The sequence below is a fragment of the Mercurialis annua genome, linkage group LG4 (assembly GCF_937616625.2).
Source record: "Mercurialis annua linkage group LG4, ddMerAnnu1.2, whole genome shotgun sequence".
NCBI classification, from domain to species: Eukaryota; Viridiplantae; Streptophyta; class Magnoliopsida; order Malpighiales; family Euphorbiaceae; genus Mercurialis; species Mercurialis annua.
The window spans coordinates 15,606,788-15,626,364 of record NC_065573.1 but is presented as its reverse complement, the minus strand read 5'-3'; the positions used below and the strand labels follow the sequence as shown (position 1 = coordinate 15,626,364).

The following is a 19,577-nucleotide window of genomic DNA, read 5'->3' as shown; positions in this document are numbered from 1 at the left end:
AGAGTGGCCTCATGCAGTTGAAGATATTTATTATAGGAACTAACTATCTGACTAACAATAGTTAGTAATCAAATCATTTCAATCAAGAATTGTTTTTGATAAATCACATAGTATAGACTATGAAGTTAATATTATTTTTTTAAGCTTAACCCATCATTTTAAAGTTTTGGCAGATAAGATTTATGTACTAAAATAGGCAAAACCCATACGGAAACCCCTCTACTTTACCAATTTTGTTCGAGAGACCCCTATCTCGAAGTTGTTCACGTATAGATCCCTGTACTTGACAAAATCTAATATCCACACCCTTACATGGATGTAAAACGGCAAGTGTAGTTCACTCTCCGTTAATTAACAGACATAAGTGATGTGGCATTCATTTCTATAAATTGAGGTATACGTGGCATCAATTTTAAGGATTTATTTATACAAATTACAACTTAATAACAAAATTGTAAAACAAAATAAATTTGATAGCAAAATTGTTATTTTGCCATCATCTTCTTCCTTTGAATACTTCACTTAATAGCAGCAGTCAACTCCAGCGATGAACGACGACAACTCCTCCTCCTGCATTCAACAAGTAGCGGCGGCGGTCAGCAGATCCTTGCAGCGGCAGTAGCTTCGTTTGCCGGCAGTAGTGAGATCTCGACCAAAGGCATCAGCCATTTTGTCTTCTTCGGCAGTGTTTCTCATCGATCAGCAGCAAGAACTCGAAGCCCGGCTGGAAAATAATCCGGAACAACTTTTGTAGTTTTCCAAACAACACTAGAACTAACTGTTGAGATCGATCTTTTACGTTACATAGATTTAATATTAGAAATACAAATTTGTCTATATGAATTATTGTATTGTATTTGTATCAGCTTGAAGCTAAATTCCTCTGGTACTAACTAGTTTTGTTGAGTTAATTCGTTTTAGAAGAGTAAAAAAAGGATTATAAAAATGAAAAGTTGGTTAGACCAATAAGAGTGGATTCAGCTCATTGATGTATGAAACTTTGATTCATATGTAAAGAAGATGGAATGCCTCAGATAAATAAGGTTATATTTGGTATGCACCTTAGGTGTTCGATGGAATGCTTCTGAAGAATTTGGTTTCATTAAATTCCATGGTGGATGGTTATGCGAAGAAGATGAAGTGTGGGAATATGGAAAAATTCATTTAAGGTCCTTAAATTTAATGTGTATTTATAGGGATTAAAAGTCAAAATGTCAAGAGCATTTTTTTTTCACACTCTCATTAACGGAGAGTGAACTGCACTTGCCGGTTTCCGTCCACGTAAGGGTGTGAATATTAGATTTTGCCAAGTACAGGGACCCGGACGTGAACAACTTTAGAGTTGGGGCCTCTTGAACAAAACTGATAAAGTAGAGGGGCCTCCTTATGGGTTTTGCCACTAAAATACTCTATTACTAAATCTCTGCGCTTTAACTTTTATCAATCCGAAATCCTTCTGTTAAGACGAGTGTTGACGGCGTTAAATCTCTTTATTTTTCATGAATATAACCTATTCTTCGATCCAATAACTTTTATTTTATTTTTAATTTTAGGTTCTTGCACTTTTAAATGTAAAGATTCCGTATAAATATGTATTAATTTTTAGTTTAATTAAATTTAAATTGAGTACACAATATTAAAAACTTATATTTTTAACGGCTATGAATTTAATATATTTAAATAATAACATTAAAATTTATATCTTTTTATTATTACTTTATTGAATATTTAATTTTTTCTTATTAAATGTTTAAATTATTATTATTTAGGTTTATATAAAAAACATAACTAATTAATTATTTTATTATATTAAAAAATAAAAGTTATATAATTTGTAGCGGCTCTGTTTTTCTTCAACAGATTGGCCGAAAATATTTCCAGCCAATCTGTTGAAGGAAGAAAAAAAATTGAAATCGGAAAAAAATTAAAAAAGATCCTTGTTTTTATTTATTTTAATTAAAATTAATTAGAATGAATTAGTATTTAAATGTGATTAATTATAGTTAATTATGATTTTTATTAATCTCACTCTCCAATTGAGTGTCACGTCAGCGCAGAGAGGTAAAAGTGATACTGTTTTGCTAATTTAAACATTTTTGATACTTTGTGCCAAGTTCAGAAGGTAAAGTGATCATTCGTTCACACACACACACACTGCATCCATATGGCCCTTCCTAGGATCACGCATGTAGCGGCTCACCACACTCACTGCAAATGAGATGTCTGGACGAGTATGACTCAGATAGATCAGTCGGCCTACCAATCTCTAGTACCTTTCACGATCAACTGGTTCTCCCGCCTCTGCACTCAACTTGAACTCTTGATATATTGGAGAAACCGCAGGCTTGCATCCCAACATGCTTGTTTCCATCAGAAGATCTAGAACATACTTTCTCTGAGATAGAACTTTCCGCTCTGCTCCACGAGCTACCTCGATCCCAAGAAAATATCTTAGCTATCCAAGATCTTTCACCTCAATTTTTTTACCTGACCTCACTTTCAGTTAAGCAATCTCTCCTTCATTGTCACCCGTAATAATCATATCATCAACAAACACAGCAAACATAGTAATATGACCATCATATTGTCGAAAGAACACTTTATGATCAACATTGATCTGTTGATAGCTCTTCTGAACCTGTCAAACCAAGCTCGAGGAGACTGTTTCAATCCATACAAGGATTTCTTCAATCTACATACCTTGCCAACCGTTTGGTTTGTGTAAAAACCTGGTGGTATTTCCATGTACACCTCCTCAAGAAAATCACTGTGGAGAAAAGCATTCTTCACGTCAAGTTGGTGCAGCTTCCACCCACCATTCACAGCAAAGGAAACAAGCGTCTTTATTGTACTTATTTTAGCCACTAGTGCAAAAGTCTCATTATAGTCAATTCCGTCTGTCTGACTATATCCTTTCGCCACTAACCGTGCCTTGTAGCGCTCAATTCGCCCTTCGGATCTGTTTCACAATGAAGACCCACTTGCACCAAACTATATTTTTTCTAGCTGGTAGAGGCACTATCTCAAATGTTCTGTTTTTATCAAGTGCCCCAAGTTCTTCTTGCATGGCTTCTTTCCATTTGGATCTTCCTTAACTACCTGCCGAGACTTGGGTATAGAGACAATGTACAATGATGCAATGAATGCTCCATATATAGGTGATATGTTAGGGTATGAGACAAACTGAGCAATGCCATGACCAAAGCGATTTGGAGGATGTCCAATTGCTGCAAGAGGTCCTCCTCAAAGTAATTGGATTAGGAGAGGAAGGGAAAGGAATCATATCACCTGAGTGATCAGAGTCTGATGTAGATGGTGTAGGTGTCTCAAGAGTTGAGGAAGACCGGGACAAGGGACTTGCTGGTACGAGTGTTTCCTAATCTTGTTTCCTCCTTCTTGTATACACCCTTAACTCTCCCTGATTTCAAACCTCACCACCTCTGGGTTCAATCTTCTTATTTTCCGGCTCCATAGAGGGTTCTTTACTCAAAACAGGACAAGGCATCGTTCCCACATGTATTAATCTCCCATAGTCACTACTCTCCCCCTCTCGCCTCACACATGTAGTATCTGGCGAGTCTCCAAAGGGCGGGGTCACCTCCGAGGTGTAGTATGGTTCAAATTCCCTTATCTTTACATCCATGCTCATAAACAATCTCTTCTACATTAGACTCCAATAAACATACCCCTTCTGGGTAGCTGAATAGCCCATAAAACACACTTCATAGCTCTTGGATCCAACTTTCCTATATATGGTCTATCGTCCTTCACAAAACATACACAACCAAATACCTTCAATGGAAGGATCCCGCCATTATCTCCTTTCATCAGCTCATAAGAAGACTGCCACTTCAATACTCTTGAGGGCATCCTGTTAATCAATTGAGTAGCTGTCAAGACCGCTTCTCCCGGTAAGTGCTTTAGAACATTCATCGAGATCATCATGCCCCGGGATACCTCTAAAAGGTGTCTATTTTTCCTCTCTAGGGACTTGCTGGTACGAGTGTTTCCTCATCTCGTTTCCTCCTTCTTGTATACACCCTCAACTCCCCCTGATTTCAAACCTCACCACCTCTGGGTTCAATCTCCTCAACTCTGGTTCAATCTTCTCATTTTTCGGCTCCATAGAGGGTTTTTTACTCAAAACAGGACAAGGCATCGTTCCCACATGTATTAATCTCCCACAGTCACTACTCTCCCCCTCTCGCCTCACATATGTAGTATCTGGCGAGTCTCCAAAGGGCGGGGTCACCTCTGAGGTGTAGTATGGTTCAAATTCCCTTATCTTTACATCCATGCTCATAAACAATCTCTTCTACATTAGACTCCAATAAACATACCCCTTCTGGGTAGCTGAATAGCCCATAAAAACACACTTCATAGCTCTTGGATCCAACTTTCCTATATATGGTATATCGTCCTTCACAAAACATACACAACCAAATACCTTCAATGGAAGGATCCCGCCATTATCTCCTTTCAACAGCTCATAAGAAGACTGTCACTCCAATACTCTTGTGGGCATCCTGTTAATCAATTGAGCAGCTATCAAGACCGCTTTTCCCCATAAGTATTTTTGTCACAACCCAAATTATTGAGCAGCGACCGGCGCTAGGGAATGGGAGTGGTAGCTTCAAATCCCGTAGCAAGCTTAAACCACTATAAATATTTCGCGATTAAAACATATCATTATGTATAATACGTTTTCAGAAATCTTCTTTAAGTAATATATTTACAAATGTAAAAATCTCGTATTCCTTTCCTGAAAACGTTTGCAAAACAATTCTTAGAAACCAAGGTCTTACAGCGCGATATCTCATATCCAGCACTACCCTGTTTCTAGCCATAATCACAACCAATTCCACTCACGGTAATTGGTACCGAATTCAAACGGATATAACACCTTTCCATAATAATTTTCATTTATAAATCATGTCAGAGTTTACTATACAAAATACCATTTGAAAACAAATCATTAATCTTATACTGACACCTACTGACTACTGCAGCTCTATAAAGATTCGTACTTTGTGCAAGTCAAAAGACTTCCGACACAAAGGAGTTGGGCTGTCTGATCCAACTCAGATTACCTGGAAAACAATAGCGAGGAGTCAGTATTTGGGAAAATACTGAGTGAGCTTGCAAACTACTAACGGTATTATAAAAACATAACATCACATATCAAATAAAACATTAGTACAAAAATACATATAATCCAGCATTTGATCCATTAGAAACTAAAAGCCTAAAACTCAATATGACGTACGAATATTCAAATCAAAATGATCCAAATGGTCCGACCCAGGAGCTATTCTTACTCAACCACGTCAGTCGCGACCAATCTTTTAGTCCCAAAGTGTGTGTCCAACCCACTAGATAAGGGTCTCGTGTTATTTTAATCGAGTTCTCGCTCGTATCGCATTCATATATCCAACTGCAAAATTTGTATTCATAATCATATCATGCATATATATGTATCAAATCATTTCTCATAGTCAAACACGCTAGATTGACTAAATACTGGTGATCACACAGCCTATTGACACCCAATAGGTAGCTAGTTTCTTCGGATTGTATACTAGAGTCTCAGTTCAAAAACAATCATTATATCATATAAATGCGATTTATAAAATCATAATATTCATAATATGAAAATAACTTTTATAAATAATACGCGAAAGTAAATTGCAACTCACAGAACCCCATATCCCAAAACCGCGTTATCACGATTCCACAAACGTAAGTCCTGTGCATCGCCTGATTCATTAGCTACTCCAGCTCGTTGGCCTGGTAGCCCGTCGATACGTCAGTCACCTATCCAAGTTACATGTACGTTTAATTCATAAACGTAAACTTAATGCTAAAACCCTAAGTTATAAACTTAGGTTTACACGATCGTATTCCAAATACGACTCTTAACTTTGATCACATTCTAATACTTAGTCGAGATATTTAATATATCTCTTGTTTGCCGATTTTCAATCACAGGTTTCTTATATCTCGAAACCCAAATCGAACACGTCATGCTCGATATCCAAATTTCTTGTTTTCGGTGTCCGTACTTCCTTTTCAATGTCTAACATTCTAAAAGTCGGAAATTAGGTCTTAACGGGGCAAATTGCCCAAACAGGCGCGGTTGCTGGCTGTGCGAGTGCACGAAAGGTCCCGTGCTTTTGCACGGCCTTGTGTGGGTCCGCACACCAACTGTTGTGCGTCCGCACGACACCAACTGGTATGCGTCCGCACACCGATGTGCAGCCCCCAGAAAGATCGTTTTCCGGGTGCTTCTCCATTCTCTGACATTCCCGACATGCTAAGAACGTCATTTCCTACAAAACCTAACATTTTGTTTTTCCAAAAACGCTAAAACTGAGCTAGTTACAGCGAGTTCGATAATAACACAATATAAACTCTAAAACAGCCCATATTTTCCAAATTCAACACCAATTCTCGCTACTTTGCCTTGATTTGAAGATTAGGATTAGTAGAGAACGGAATTCTTGATCCATCGGCGCGAGAATCACTCGATTCCGACTCCGTACGGAGAAACCGCGACGATTACGAATTAATCGTATAAAACCTTCATCTGATGGTCTTCTCCCCTTCATCTGATTCATGTCATTTTGTTTATATATGTTGGCTAAAAGTTCATTTTGATCCCTTATTTCTTTAACTTAAACCATCTTTCTTTTAAACTTTCTACTTTAATCAAAAGGTTAATTTTCCGCTTTAATTCAATTATATACGTATTATTTATATTCCAAATAAATAATACTAGCCCAAAATTATTATTTCTGTCAATAATCTTCTAATTAATGTTCTCGAGGCTTAATTGGCTAATTTACACTTGGGTCCTTGAACTTCTCAAAAATTGCAATTTAGCCCAAAACGCATCCGCGTCCAATTTTTAAAAGGTCTCCGATTGACTCGAAACTTTTACCACTATTACTATAAAATATTTCGCGGACCTTGGCGAAATAATTTTCATGACGGGATTTATATTTTATTTTATATTAATTTTCTAACCTTTTCCTCAAATCCCGCTAATACTCTCTATGAAAATTAGTGTAAATTCCCAATAATATTAAATTAAACCCATATTAGTTTAATTTATCGGAATTTACTACACGTGGCACAATTTAAATATTTGGGGTATTACAATTTTGGAACATTCATCGAGATCATCATGCTTTGGGATACCTCGAAAAGGTGTCTATTTTTACTCTCTAGGGACTTGTTGGTACGAATGTTTCCTCATTTTGTTTCCTCCTTCTTGTATACACCCTCAACTCCCCCTGATTTCAAACCTCACCATCTTTGGGTTCAATCTCCTCAACTATGGGTTTAATCTCCTCATTTTTCGGCTCCATAGAGGGTTCTTTCCTCAAAACGGGACAAGGCATCGTTCCCACATGTATTAATCTCCCACAGTCAATACTCTCCCCCTCTCGCCTCACATATGTAGTATCTAGCGAGTCTCCAAAGGGCGAGGTCACCTCCAAGGTGCAGTATGGTTCAAATTCCCTAAAATTTACATCCATGCTCACAAACAATCTCTTCTCCATTGGACTTCAATAAACATACCCCTTCTGGGTAGCTGAATAGCCCACAAAACACACTTCACAGCTCTTGGATCCGACTTTCTTACATATGGTCTATTGTCCTTCATATAACATACATAACCAAATACCTTCATTGGAAGGATCCCGATACTATCTCCTTTCAACAGTTCATAAGAAGACTGCCACTCCAATACTCTTGAGGGCATCCTATTAATCAATGGAGCAGCTGTCAAGACCGCTTGTCGCCATAAGTGCTTTGGAACATTCATCGAGATCATCATGCTTCAGGATACCTCTAAAAGGTGTCTATTTTTCTCTGCTACTCCATTTTGTCCCGGAGTGTATGGACATGTGGTTTGATGTTGTATTCCTTGAACTGACATGTACTCCTTAAACGCCTTGTTGGTATACTCTATCCCATTATCAGATCGAAATACCTTCACTACTGCATTGTATTGAGTCTGAATTTCCCTGTGAAAGTCTTTAAAGAAGCCAAACATATCACATTTATTTTTCATTAAATACAACCAAGTAACACGAGAAAAACAATCAATAAAACTCACAAAATATCAATAGCCATACATAGAACATGTAGAACAAGGTCCCCAAACATCTGAATGTATCAAATCAAAAGCAAAAGAACTCCTATTTCCAGAAATAACATAAGAGCTCCTAGTAAGTTTTCCAAACTCACAAGTATCACACACAAGTTTTTACTTATTTGCATTTTCATACAAAGATGGGTATAATCGACTCAACATACTAATATAAGAATGTCCCATGTGTTTGTGATGTCGCAACAACACATCTTCCACACTACTTCCAGATCTTTCTACTCTAGAACTCTCCACCATAGATGTAAAGGCTGAGTCCATCCTGTTTCTATCCAAGTACTATAATCCACTATGCCACGTGCCAGTCCCAAGTCTCCGGCCAGTCCTCTTCTCTAGAAATATCACCTTTTGAACATTTTAGTTGGAATATAATTGCACCAATGGATAAAAGGTTTACAGGAAAGGAAGGAGCATGCAAAACATTGGACAAAGTCATAGAATTGGTACCCTTCACTATACCCTTACCAACTACAGGCTAAGATGTACCATCAGCAGTCTGAATGTTTTTTGGAACTGCTACGTGAGTATAGGTAGGGTTGTACATAAAAAATTCAAACCAACCAAGTCAAACTAATTCAACCAAACCAAACCAAATAATACGGTTTAGAAGATTGTTGTGTTGATTTTAGTTTGAAAAATATAAAAAAGTAATTATTGGTCTGACTTGCGGTTTCAAAAATTATAAAACAACATAAAACAAAACAAACCAATATATAGACATACATACATACATATTTGTATTAAAATTATAAATATTATAACTTAAAAATAAAATTTCTATCGCTACTTTTTTAAAACTGATACTTGGTAAAATAATATATTTAAATATCATCTGATTAAATAACTATTATTACTTATTTATTTAATATTTATATATTTATTATCGATTAATAAATGTTATATTTCTATAATATTAAAATATCATATTAATAATATAAAAATTTATAAAATATTTTTTTATTTGTTAGTCATTATTATAATTTGTTATATAAATATAATATTTATTTTTATGATAAATAAATAATTTTAAATTATTAAATTTTTCATTTTAGATGATAAATAGATAATTGTTTGAACTAGTTTCAAAGAAAAAATTATCAAAATAAATCAAACCAATTTCGCTAGTTTATAATCTGTCTGGTTTGATTTTGGTATGCAAATTTGCCAAACCAGTATAATTGGTTTGGATTAAAATATCAATTACAAACCAATCAAACCAAACCATGTACATTGTATAAGAAGAGAACTCACTAGCTGTACTTGAAATATGTCGAGATGCGTCGGAATCTACTATCCATTCTGGTGATCTACAATGGATATAGAGACAAGAGCATGTGCATCATAATTACCTTTACCTGAGTGAGCATAAGGAGCGCTATTACCCCTGGATGAAGACGAGGTGGATGCGTCCTCGATCACACTCTTCCTGTCCTTATCACCTACTGATCTCTGCTTCTTCTTCAGTATTTCCAAGAGCTCACCATCCTTTTCGGTAAAGAACACCCTTGTCTCTCCATCATCCTTTATTATCATTAGATTTTCTCGGTAGCCCCCTCTTCCGCCTCTTCAGCCACCACGACCACGACCACAGGCTCCAGACTGCCAACGTCCGCCTGACTCTCTCTCCATATGTGGTCTAGGACAAGCCGGTCTCAGATGACCTATTTCACCATAGTTGTAGCACCTGCGGGTCTCCCCCTGTGCACTTGTGTTACCTGAGTTAGAGACTGCCAATGCTGATCGAATTCCCGGCAATCCATTATTTACAGCCTATAATATGATGCGACTCTCCTCCTGCATAATGGCTGCAATAGCCTCCTCCAATGGAAGAATCATTGATTGGGCTAGAAACATTCCACTCCCCTGTTCGAATACTGGAAATTCAAATTGCAGAAATTAAACATAGATGAAAGTAGTTAAGAGACTCAATTTAAGACGTGCATATGAATCGATTCTGGCGTGTGAGGCAAGTAGCAGATACTCCTACACATTTATCTAACCTTAAAGGTTTCTAACAAGTAGCAGATAATGGATGGTCTGGATTAATTACATGAATAAAACCTAAAAACTGGATGTCTAGTATTTGATTGATATAATTAAGTTATCCTGAATAACCTATACAACCTCTAATTACCTTTTTATGGCAGTCCTATGATTTCTGAGTAATTTGCTGGTTTTGATTAATTTAATTACTAAATTAATCTGGTTAGTCCTTAAACCTGCTAAAGTTTGGATTGAATCATGCTTTTGGAAAACGTTCTAAGCAATATCATTATAGATAGGGGCAGTGTATATACATACAAGATTAGAAATACTTTTTAACCTAGTAAACCAGAATGTATGACACTCGATAGGATTCGGTCGTCAGGAAGGTCGCAATATGGACTCGGTCATAACACAAAAGTTCTTCGTCTCGCTGATACGAATCCATTGATTCAAATTTGGGTCGATTCAGAATTCGGATGGGCTCAGAATCAGATATGTAAGTTTCTAATCGCATCGGATATAGGCTTCTGGGCCCGGTTGGCTAGACAGGTTACATAATTGGATTTCGAAGCTCGAATAAAAATGGGGCAGACCCTTTATAGTCTAAAAACATGTCATGCAACTAATTATCTATACGTGGGCTCAAACGAGGCCCAATCCCGAGTTCAAACAACCCTGAAAACAGAAAATACGTTAGGATCGAAGTGTGTAGGATCTGAAAATCAAAATCTGGGTCTGGGAATCAATGAACATGGTGCCACTCATAGTTCCGGCGGTGGCACTATGCACTGCCGGCGCCGGTAGTGTACTCAGGCGGCCGCGACAGTAGGAATGGCGACGCCTGCTCTCCGATTTTTCATGCAAACACTAAAAAACATAAAAACTAACAGAAAACATATATACACATACTGGGATTGAAATACATCCTCTAAAATCGAATTAAAACACCTAAAATAACCAATTTCATGGAAAAATCTCTAAGAATACATTAATGGAAAATAAAGCATAAAAATAGTCATAGGATACGGTCTACGGGTCAGAATCAAGTAACATCTGGATATGATGTACAAATCATATTAAAACAAACTATTAATACGTTTCTAATCAATTTTAGCATGACACAATCAGTTTAAGTTAAGAATCTAGTTTTAAGCAATTTTATAGCAAAACAACCTAGCATCATTCTAACATATCAAATCAGCAGTTTTGAACTACATGTGATAAAAAGTGATGAGAGAATGATTTGGATCCTCAGAAGTACCATTGTGGGTCCTTGGCTCGCTTTCTAGAGATCCTGATATAGAATCTGATTTTGGATCAGTGCGCCATAGGGTGATTTTTGAGTGACTAAAGCGTTTTTAGCTTGTTTTAAAAACTTGTGTGTGTGTGTGTGTGTGTGTGTGCAGGGTGTAGGGTGTAGGCCAACAGTGTGTTTCTGTGGGTTCTGGTATATGCTTTGGTAGGTTAAATTTTTCGACCTCTGGCTAGACTGTACATGGGTCTTATTTATAGTGGTGAGGAAGACCTAGGGTTTGATAGAGGTTTACTTATGTTAGGTTTCTACTAAATAGAGTTTTAAATGGATGAAAGAGTGTGAATTGATAAGTCTTTTAGTGTTAGGATAGATTTAAATGTTAATTAATTAATTAAATCCCGTATTTAAGTTTGGTGGCTAACTAAAAAGTGTTTAAAAGCCATTTTTGGTGTTTGAAAGTATAAAAACAATGCTCTTAGGGCTCTAAGGGCTTGGCCCATAAACTTTTAATATACTGCAATTAGTCATTTATGGAGTTAAACTACAACGTTTTTGAATTTTTATAAGCTATTTATAACTAATTACGTTTTAATCCCTCAAATTCGCAATTGGGCACTAATCACGGCTGCTTGGATTCAAACAAACGAATCGATAACTCATCACTCGGACGAATTTCTCTAAAAATTATCATTGTACGTTTCAATGCGTTATCACTTTTACCTATTCAAAAAATAGGTGTCTACACCGAATCAAAATAAATTTTAAATATTGGGAGAAAATTCTCCCAATTAAATGATGGGGAAAAATAATTGGGAGAATTTTCTCCCAATCAGTACAGGGAATCAAACCTATCACCTACACAATGTTGTTTTTGTCTGCAGAACACTTCTGCGAACCAAAATAGCTGCTAACATGTTCTCCATGCTGGCAGTCAGCATGGAGAACATGCATGGTTCCCAGAAGTATTCTACGAACCACCCTTAAATTCGCAGAATACTTGTGCAAATCTTAAGAAAAAAAGGCACAAAATCAGAAATTGTCTAAAACGAAGTTTAATGTAGAGATTTTTCTCAATTATAAACACTTATACGGAATTAACCCGAGCTTACAAGTTCAATTTCAGCAGAAGAATAGCTTACACATAATAATGTTTAACTAATTTAATAATACCTTGTAATCAATATAAAAAAAAATAAAGAATAAATTTGAATTTAAAAATTCATTTTATTAAATTTTTGTTATCATAATAAAATTTAATTTAGATGTTAGTAACATTTAATTAGTTTAGAGAAAAAATATAATAAATATTTAAAAAATAAGTGATTTTTTAATTTAAGTAAAATACATTTAATTTGTAAGCATTTGTAAGACAGAGGAAGTACAATAACCTGCTTAGAGAATTGCATTCACTTACTGCGAGTCTTCGTGTAATAGCTATTAATATTGTATAAATACAATTAAGTATGCATGTGAGTTTGTAAAGCGCTCTCCTAACTTAAATAATTCGCGGATTCGAACCGTACTCATATATACTGTCGTTTAAAATTTGGGGTTAGCTTCCCGCAAGGGGTCTACACTACTCGGTTGGAGATTAGCCTGAATAGGGGTGTGCAAAAACCGGCCAAAATCGAATAACCGAACCAAACCGACAAATTCGGTTCAGTTCGGTTTTAAAAAGTAGAATAATTTCGGTTGGTCGGTTCAGTTCGGTTGTTAGAGTAAAAAAATTTCAGTCACTTTTATACGTAAACCAAACCAAAAAAATCGAACCGAACCGAAATAACTAACCTAGCCGACAGGCAATACATTTAATTTGTAGGCATCTGTAAAATACATTTAAGTAAAATACATTTAATTTGTAGGGGCATCTGTAAGACAAAGGAAGTACAATAACTTACTTAGAGCATTGCATTCACTTACTGCGAGTCTTCAGGCAATAGCTATTACTATTGTATTAATACAATTAGGCATGCAGGTCAGTTGGTAAGGCGATCTCCTAAGTTAAGTGAGGTCGCAGGTTCAAACGTACTCATGTATACAACCGTTTAAAATTTAGGGCCAGAATCTGCCTCCCGTAAGAGACCTATACTACTCGGATGGAAATTAATCTGAATGTGAAAAGATTAAAGGTGGCGTCTCATAATTGAGAGCCGTTCAGAAAACCTCATGAACCATGTAAAAAAAAAAATATATGGTTTAAAACACAAGAGTTTGATAAGATAAATTAAAAGCAAAATAAATTGAACTAAATGATATAGTTTCTTAAAGACTACATCTAATGTAGTGTTATGTCACATTCAAAATCACAAATTCTCAGCAAAAACACATGGATTTATCATCATTGCTGAGCAAGAATTGTTTTGTGTTTAGTACTGCTTCACAATTTCTGACAAAGAAGAGTACCCTCCCAAGATTGCACAAATTATGCCCACTGTAGCGATTGTGCTGCTCAAAACAAACTGTTTACACAATAAACCAAAATAACATCTCAGACAAACCTGCAAAATTGAGGGTTCAAAACCCGTTCTAGTACTACTGCAATTCTATTCTTTTAAACTTTTAATTTAATCATAAATTTCTTGTTTAATCTATTAATATTAATCTATATAATTACATCATATGATAAAATATATTTTTAAATCATATTTTTATTATTATATTTTCCTATATACAATTTCATAAAAAAAATTAAATAATTAATTAGTAAATAAACATATATAAAAATCCTCATATATTTTAATTAATAATGCAATCTGTAATGATTTAATTTATTATTTATGGAAGCAATTTACTAATTCTGAAGATTAGTAAATTATTGTTATACTTTAATCATATTTATTATATTATTTTTATTATTCTTGTGTAATATTTTGTAATATTCTCGTGCAATTCTTAAATTCCTATTTGATTTGAATAGTAAAACAATATTTATATAAATATATATTATTGATAAATATTAATAATTTTTAAATGAATTATGTAAAAACCGTTTAAATTTAGGTATAATTGTTAAAATGATAAAGGATTATAATATTAATGATAGTACTACAAAAAAAATATTATGAAAATATTTGTTTAAGGTTAGAGATAGAGTTTGTGGTTGAAAAAAAACACACTTCATTTTTGTATGGAGTTACTCTTAAATAAAAATTAGTTAAAAATAGCCTAATTAATGATTTAAAATAGCCACGCCATTAAGAATGAATTTTAAAGTCATGATGTTTTTTGCAAAAATGAGCATACGCAAACTCAATTTATTGATACCGAGATTTTAATTTTTTCTATAAGCTAAATCGAGTTAATTTAAATTTAAATATCTTGATATTGAGATTATTATCTTTTTCTAAAAAACAAATCCAACTAATTTTCTAATAATTTTAATCAAACTAAATCAATTAATTCGGTTGGTTTTATTTTTTGTGAAATTTAATCTTTTTGGCTCAGTCCGTATCTAAAAAGATATGCAAATTTTTCACATGCAAAAACATTAGGAAACCAAATTGAAAAATTAATTTTTCTCTCTCAAATTTTAAACTGAATTGAATTTAAAAAATTATGGAGACGATTATTTAATTAGATTTGATTGGCATTAAGCAGGTGTTTAGGATTAGAAACTGATGAAAGGTTATTGTGCACTTGCCTGTGTCCTTGTAGCTTTCTTCCCCTTTATCCTCAGAAAGCATAGTGATGGCATGATTACGGCCTGACATCAAACCATATCAGCGTAAAGAGACGGAAAAATAAAATAACGAAGCATAGACGCATATTTGGTTCAACTTTCTGGTTATTTCGATTGTTAAATTGTTCAAATTGAATCGAAAACCGACATTTATAAGAATACTAATTGACGGAAGAATTTAAAGATTACATGCGAGAAAAGATAAATTGAGCATTCATCAATGTGTTTTTACATACCACGAGTAGACAGAGAACAGAGCCAATTAACGCCATTACTAGACCTGCAATAACGAGATGATTTCATCCGAGTCCATTTATTTCAATGGCATGAGAAATCAGTCAACTAGAAATAAACATTAAGATTTGACATAAACTTTCATTTAAGGAAATAAAAAACATATTTACCGAAAAAGGGAACAAGAAACGCCACGCAAACAGAAGAGAAGACGAGGGATGTTCTTAGAAGAACGAAGCACCATAAACTATTTGATACTCCAAGCGGAAGTAGCTCCTCTATGCTCCTCGCCAATGGATTCATCAACAGTGCATATTTGTGCATTGTTAAGAAAAATGTTATGAAATAAATCAATCCCAATTGTGACGCAAACAATAAAGCGGAAACATCTAAACAATGAAAATAAATTAAACACCGAATTGTAAAATTGGACAAGTTTTTTCGCAGCATAAAGGTCAACAGAGTTTGAACTGACATTGGCTTGCAGAAGCATTTATTGTATATTAAGTAATAACGAAACAGATAAATTCGGAAAAGGATATTTGGTAAGAGGATTGATAACCTGTAAAGTTCAAAATATGTAATGTTATCAGAATCATAAAACATTCATTCAATAATCAAATATTCTTGGCAACTACTTACAGTAGTCCACAATGCGATCTTGGAAGTGATGGCATTCTGCGGCATATTCAATGTTATCTGAGACAGTGTTTCATCACCGAACATGAGAAATCCCATGACAGCGACGCCCCCGTAAAACAGAAAGCACAATATAAAGCTGCAAAATGATAAAACAGTTATGAGTCATCAGGACACAAACTTAAAGCATACTGCATCACAGAAAACAAAATTTACAACCATATAATTGCCGCCTTCGTATAATTTCTCTTATCAGCCATTGATTGATAGATATTTGGAAAAACGGAGTGGCCAGAATAACAGAATCCATAGACACCAATTGCAAACGGAATGCCACTCAACCTCACAGCTGGACCCGTATGATGAAATCCAACTCCGCCTGCCGTACCAAGGAAAAGCACACAAACAACGATCAAAATTGTTGCTAAAACCCCACCAGCTGCAAAACAGAAGAAAAAACCGAGAATTAGATGAATCCACTGAATCACTCACTCACATTTTGAATGCTTCAATGCACACCTGAAAGGTAGGAGATGACACGGAGATCCCTTAGCCAAACTGTTGGAAGAACAAGAAGAGCCGTTAGGATTCCGAAGAAGTGCATAGAGTCGAGATGTAAACCGCCTAAATCCAATGACGTTCCAGGAAATAGCCTCGTGAGATTATCTCCCTCAAGAGTGATGAATTCGACGCAATATGACTGCATGGATAGAAATCAAATTCCAAAAATTCGCTCGATAATAGTATATAAAGCAGAAGCTAGCTAATTGTAAAATAAGGTATCACTTACATATAATTCTATGTACAGAATGATCTGCATTACGAGAAAGAAATAGTTTCAGAAACATAAAAGTCATGAGAAACGACGAGCAAGAAGAGAATTAATCCAGTGAAGAACTCACAGAAACAGCAAGACGTCCGCATCTCCCGAAAGCAGCTTCTCCTATGTCCGGATAGGTTACAATGCCATCTCTGCTCTCAAAGCAATGTCTCATAAGATTAGCTGTGTAACAGCAAACACATGCGAAAAGAGCTAACACTATCAAACTTGCCCAGCCTGCTTCTTTCATTGTAGACGGTGTGGAAAGAAGCCCGACCCCAACCATTACATTAACCGCTGTTACAAAATAAAAAAATCCTAATCAGAATAAACAACAGACAATTCACAATTATCCACAACACATTCTTATGAGTGCTTACAGTTAAATACAGTCTGTGTGAAGCTGCATCCATGAGGAAGGGGTAATTCGCCACTAGCGAACGAAGCTTTTGAGAACGACAACTGCGCTGCTGATGAGATTCTATCAGAGTCTTCCTTATCATAATTGTTTTCATACTCGGAGAGAAACGGAGACTTTGTATCATTCTCTAAAATACTTGTATTATAGTTTTCAAGACTTGAATATTGATAACTTTGTTGTCGTCCAACAAGTCTCAAACTCGGTGACATTGAGATTGTGTACGAATCAACTGTTTCTCTGCCACAAGAAAATGCAAACAAACAAGTTACGGACTTCATTTGGAACCGATTTGGCATTGAGATTGATAATATTTTTCAATGGTAAACGTTTTTGCAAAAAGTAATTTGAAATTCTTGTTGAGTTGATATGAAATCCTTATAATTTTCCTTTTTCTGTGACAGAAACCATCCCACGAGTCCTTTAGACCATGTGAATCAAACCCGAGGAGACTAACTGATATCAACTCATTGCCAGAGCCTTCCACTTTTTTATTTTTTTTGTTGTCCATCTGGTTTCCAGAGTTTCGCCCTGACTAATCCGGATCCGACCCGCGTCGCGCACCTAGCATGGTGGGTGAGTCTGCCAGCGGGAAAGGCTCGAATCCAAGACCTTACTTAAGCGATACCAAGCCGCTTATCACTTGGACCAACCCCCGTTGGTAAAGAGCCTTCCACTTTAATACGAGTTATACGGTTAAAGACAAATTGCGGTTATCTGGTACCCGACTTTTCTATTGCTACAAAGCGCCCGAGTCGGCTCTTGTACCAACTGTAATAGCGGGACTTAACTGGCCTAAAATAACATGAACTTTTTTTTTTTGGATAATTAGGGGGTGGGGGAGCCCTTATGACCTAGCAGATTGCTACCTAGCTCTCATTAACAGGCTAAAATTTGTCCAATGCTCAAAAACAGTTACAGCTACAACACACAGTTAGAAGTTAAATTTGAAATTGATTATTGCATAGCGATTGAAATATTAACCAAAATTCAGCATCAAAATTAAGTCTATATATATGATGATCAAACAAATATCACTAAAAACCAATTAAAGATGGAAAAAAATTTACCTAAAACTCTGAGGCCATTGCTGAGAAGAGAATCTCTCATCACCCTCGTCTCCACTGCTACTGCTACTGCTGCTACTCTCAAACTTATTATTCACTTCAATATCTCCACTATCATCACCCTCATCATCCAACAAAAACTGTGCTGTTTCTTTCTCCACCGCCATTACTAATTCAATATAACAAAAACCAACTTCAAGAAATCAAACAAAATCGAATATTTGGTAAGGTAGGAGGTGGGGCGTACATATATGGAATGTTAGTAATGATTAGCAGACATATTTTATGAACTGTTTTTGTTAGTATATGTTATTTTAGTTAAAAAGAGATTTGCTTTCGTTTATAAATAATTGTGTGTTTGGTGTTGATTTGTGGCCATGTGTGAGATAATATTGCCAGTCGACAAAAGCCTAACATGCCTTTTTATCCGCTGCATGGCAAGTGTCGTATGCAATTCTTTTTCTTCTTTTTAATTTTTTTTATTCAATTTCTCTTTCAGAATTTATTATTTTTGTACTATTTATTTTTATTTAATAATTTTTTATGGATTAAAATTATGAATTATCTGTCAAATATACTATATTAAAAAGTATTTATCATTTTTTAACCTTTTTTTATAATTTCTCACTCTATATTAATGGTAAATATAATTATAAAAATACATACCATATCTAAAAATCTTATCTTATTTTAAGTTAAATTTACATAAACAAATTCTTTTTTCTATCTTTTCTTTCTTTGTCTCAGAATTCTCTTTTTTTTTTTTATTTAATTCTCAGTTTGCCTTTTTCGATTGTTGTTCGTCTCTTCCGTTCGTGCTTTTCTATAATAGCAAAAACCGCTTGATTCTATAATGGATATTGAACGAGTCGAAACCAAGTCAACTGAAGATCTAGCTTTAATATAGGATGATGTAAAGTATTTATCCTTTTTCCTTTTATATTAAGATAGTCAATTCATATTAACCTTTTTTTCTTTTGTAGTAAGATTCTACAATGTGAACTGGATTTAGTTAATTATAGGTGAATTTTGATTGTTTATATTTGGCTAAATTTTTTTTATGGTCAGTATCACTTGGGAAAAGATCATATTGGTGCATTTATGAAGGCCAAACTTTATCATCTAGTGGTACAAAAGATTAACTTGGTTGTCTTCTCAGATTTCAAAAGACGAATCCAGTTCGTCTTCTCATGATCTGAGCAGACCAATTGTTCATATTTTTTTTTTCAGATTCGAAAAGACGAACCATGTTCATCTGAGAAGATGACTAGATTTGTCTTTTCAGGTGGTACCGGTCAAAGGT

At 35.1% G+C, this 19,577-nt stretch overlaps 1 protein-coding gene across 2 annotated transcripts; it reads right to left on the bottom strand.

Moving 5' to 3' along the window:
• Positions 1–13,639: 13,639 nt before the first annotated feature.
• LOC126677657 (amino acid transporter AVT1A) lies at positions 13,640–18,655 on the bottom strand. 2 transcript variants are annotated; one of them, XM_050372394.2, is made up of 13 exons: positions 18,278–18,655; positions 17,170–17,447; positions 16,872–17,086; positions 16,760–16,783; positions 16,489–16,669; positions 16,189–16,408; positions 15,973–16,108; positions 15,876–15,892; positions 15,501–15,649; positions 15,333–15,376; positions 15,058–15,120; positions 13,739–13,876; positions 13,640–13,707 (listed from the first exon to the last, which is right to left on the bottom strand). In XM_050372394.2, the coding sequence occupies exons 1-12, from the start codon at positions 18,439–18,441 to the stop codon at positions 13,784–13,786; spliced, it is 1,584 nt and encodes a 527-aa protein (XP_050228351.1). In that variant the 5' UTR covers positions 18,442–18,655; the 3' UTR covers positions 13,640–13,707; positions 13,739–13,783. The 2 variants fall into 2 exon arrangements, with proteins under 2 accessions (XP_050228351.1, XP_050228350.1); XM_050372393.2 differs by having other exon boundaries at positions 13,640–13,876.
• Between the last annotated feature and the right edge of the window lie 922 nt (positions 18,656–19,577).

Bases quoted from the DNA above. Each gene is read 5' to 3' on its own strand.
- LOC126677657 (XM_050372393.2), bottom strand. From the start codon at position 18,441: ATGGCGGTGGAGAAAGAAACAGCACAGTTTTTGTTGGATGATGAGGGT. The intron at 15,377-15,500 runs GTAAATATGTTT...TCGTTATTGCAG, and splicing joins GTTTCTTGTTCCCTTTTTCG to GTCTAGTAATGGCGTTAATT. The intron at 15,121-15,332 runs GTATGTAAAAAC...GTTTGATGTCAG, and splicing joins CTGTTCTCTGTCTACTCGTG to GCCGTAATCATGCCATCACT.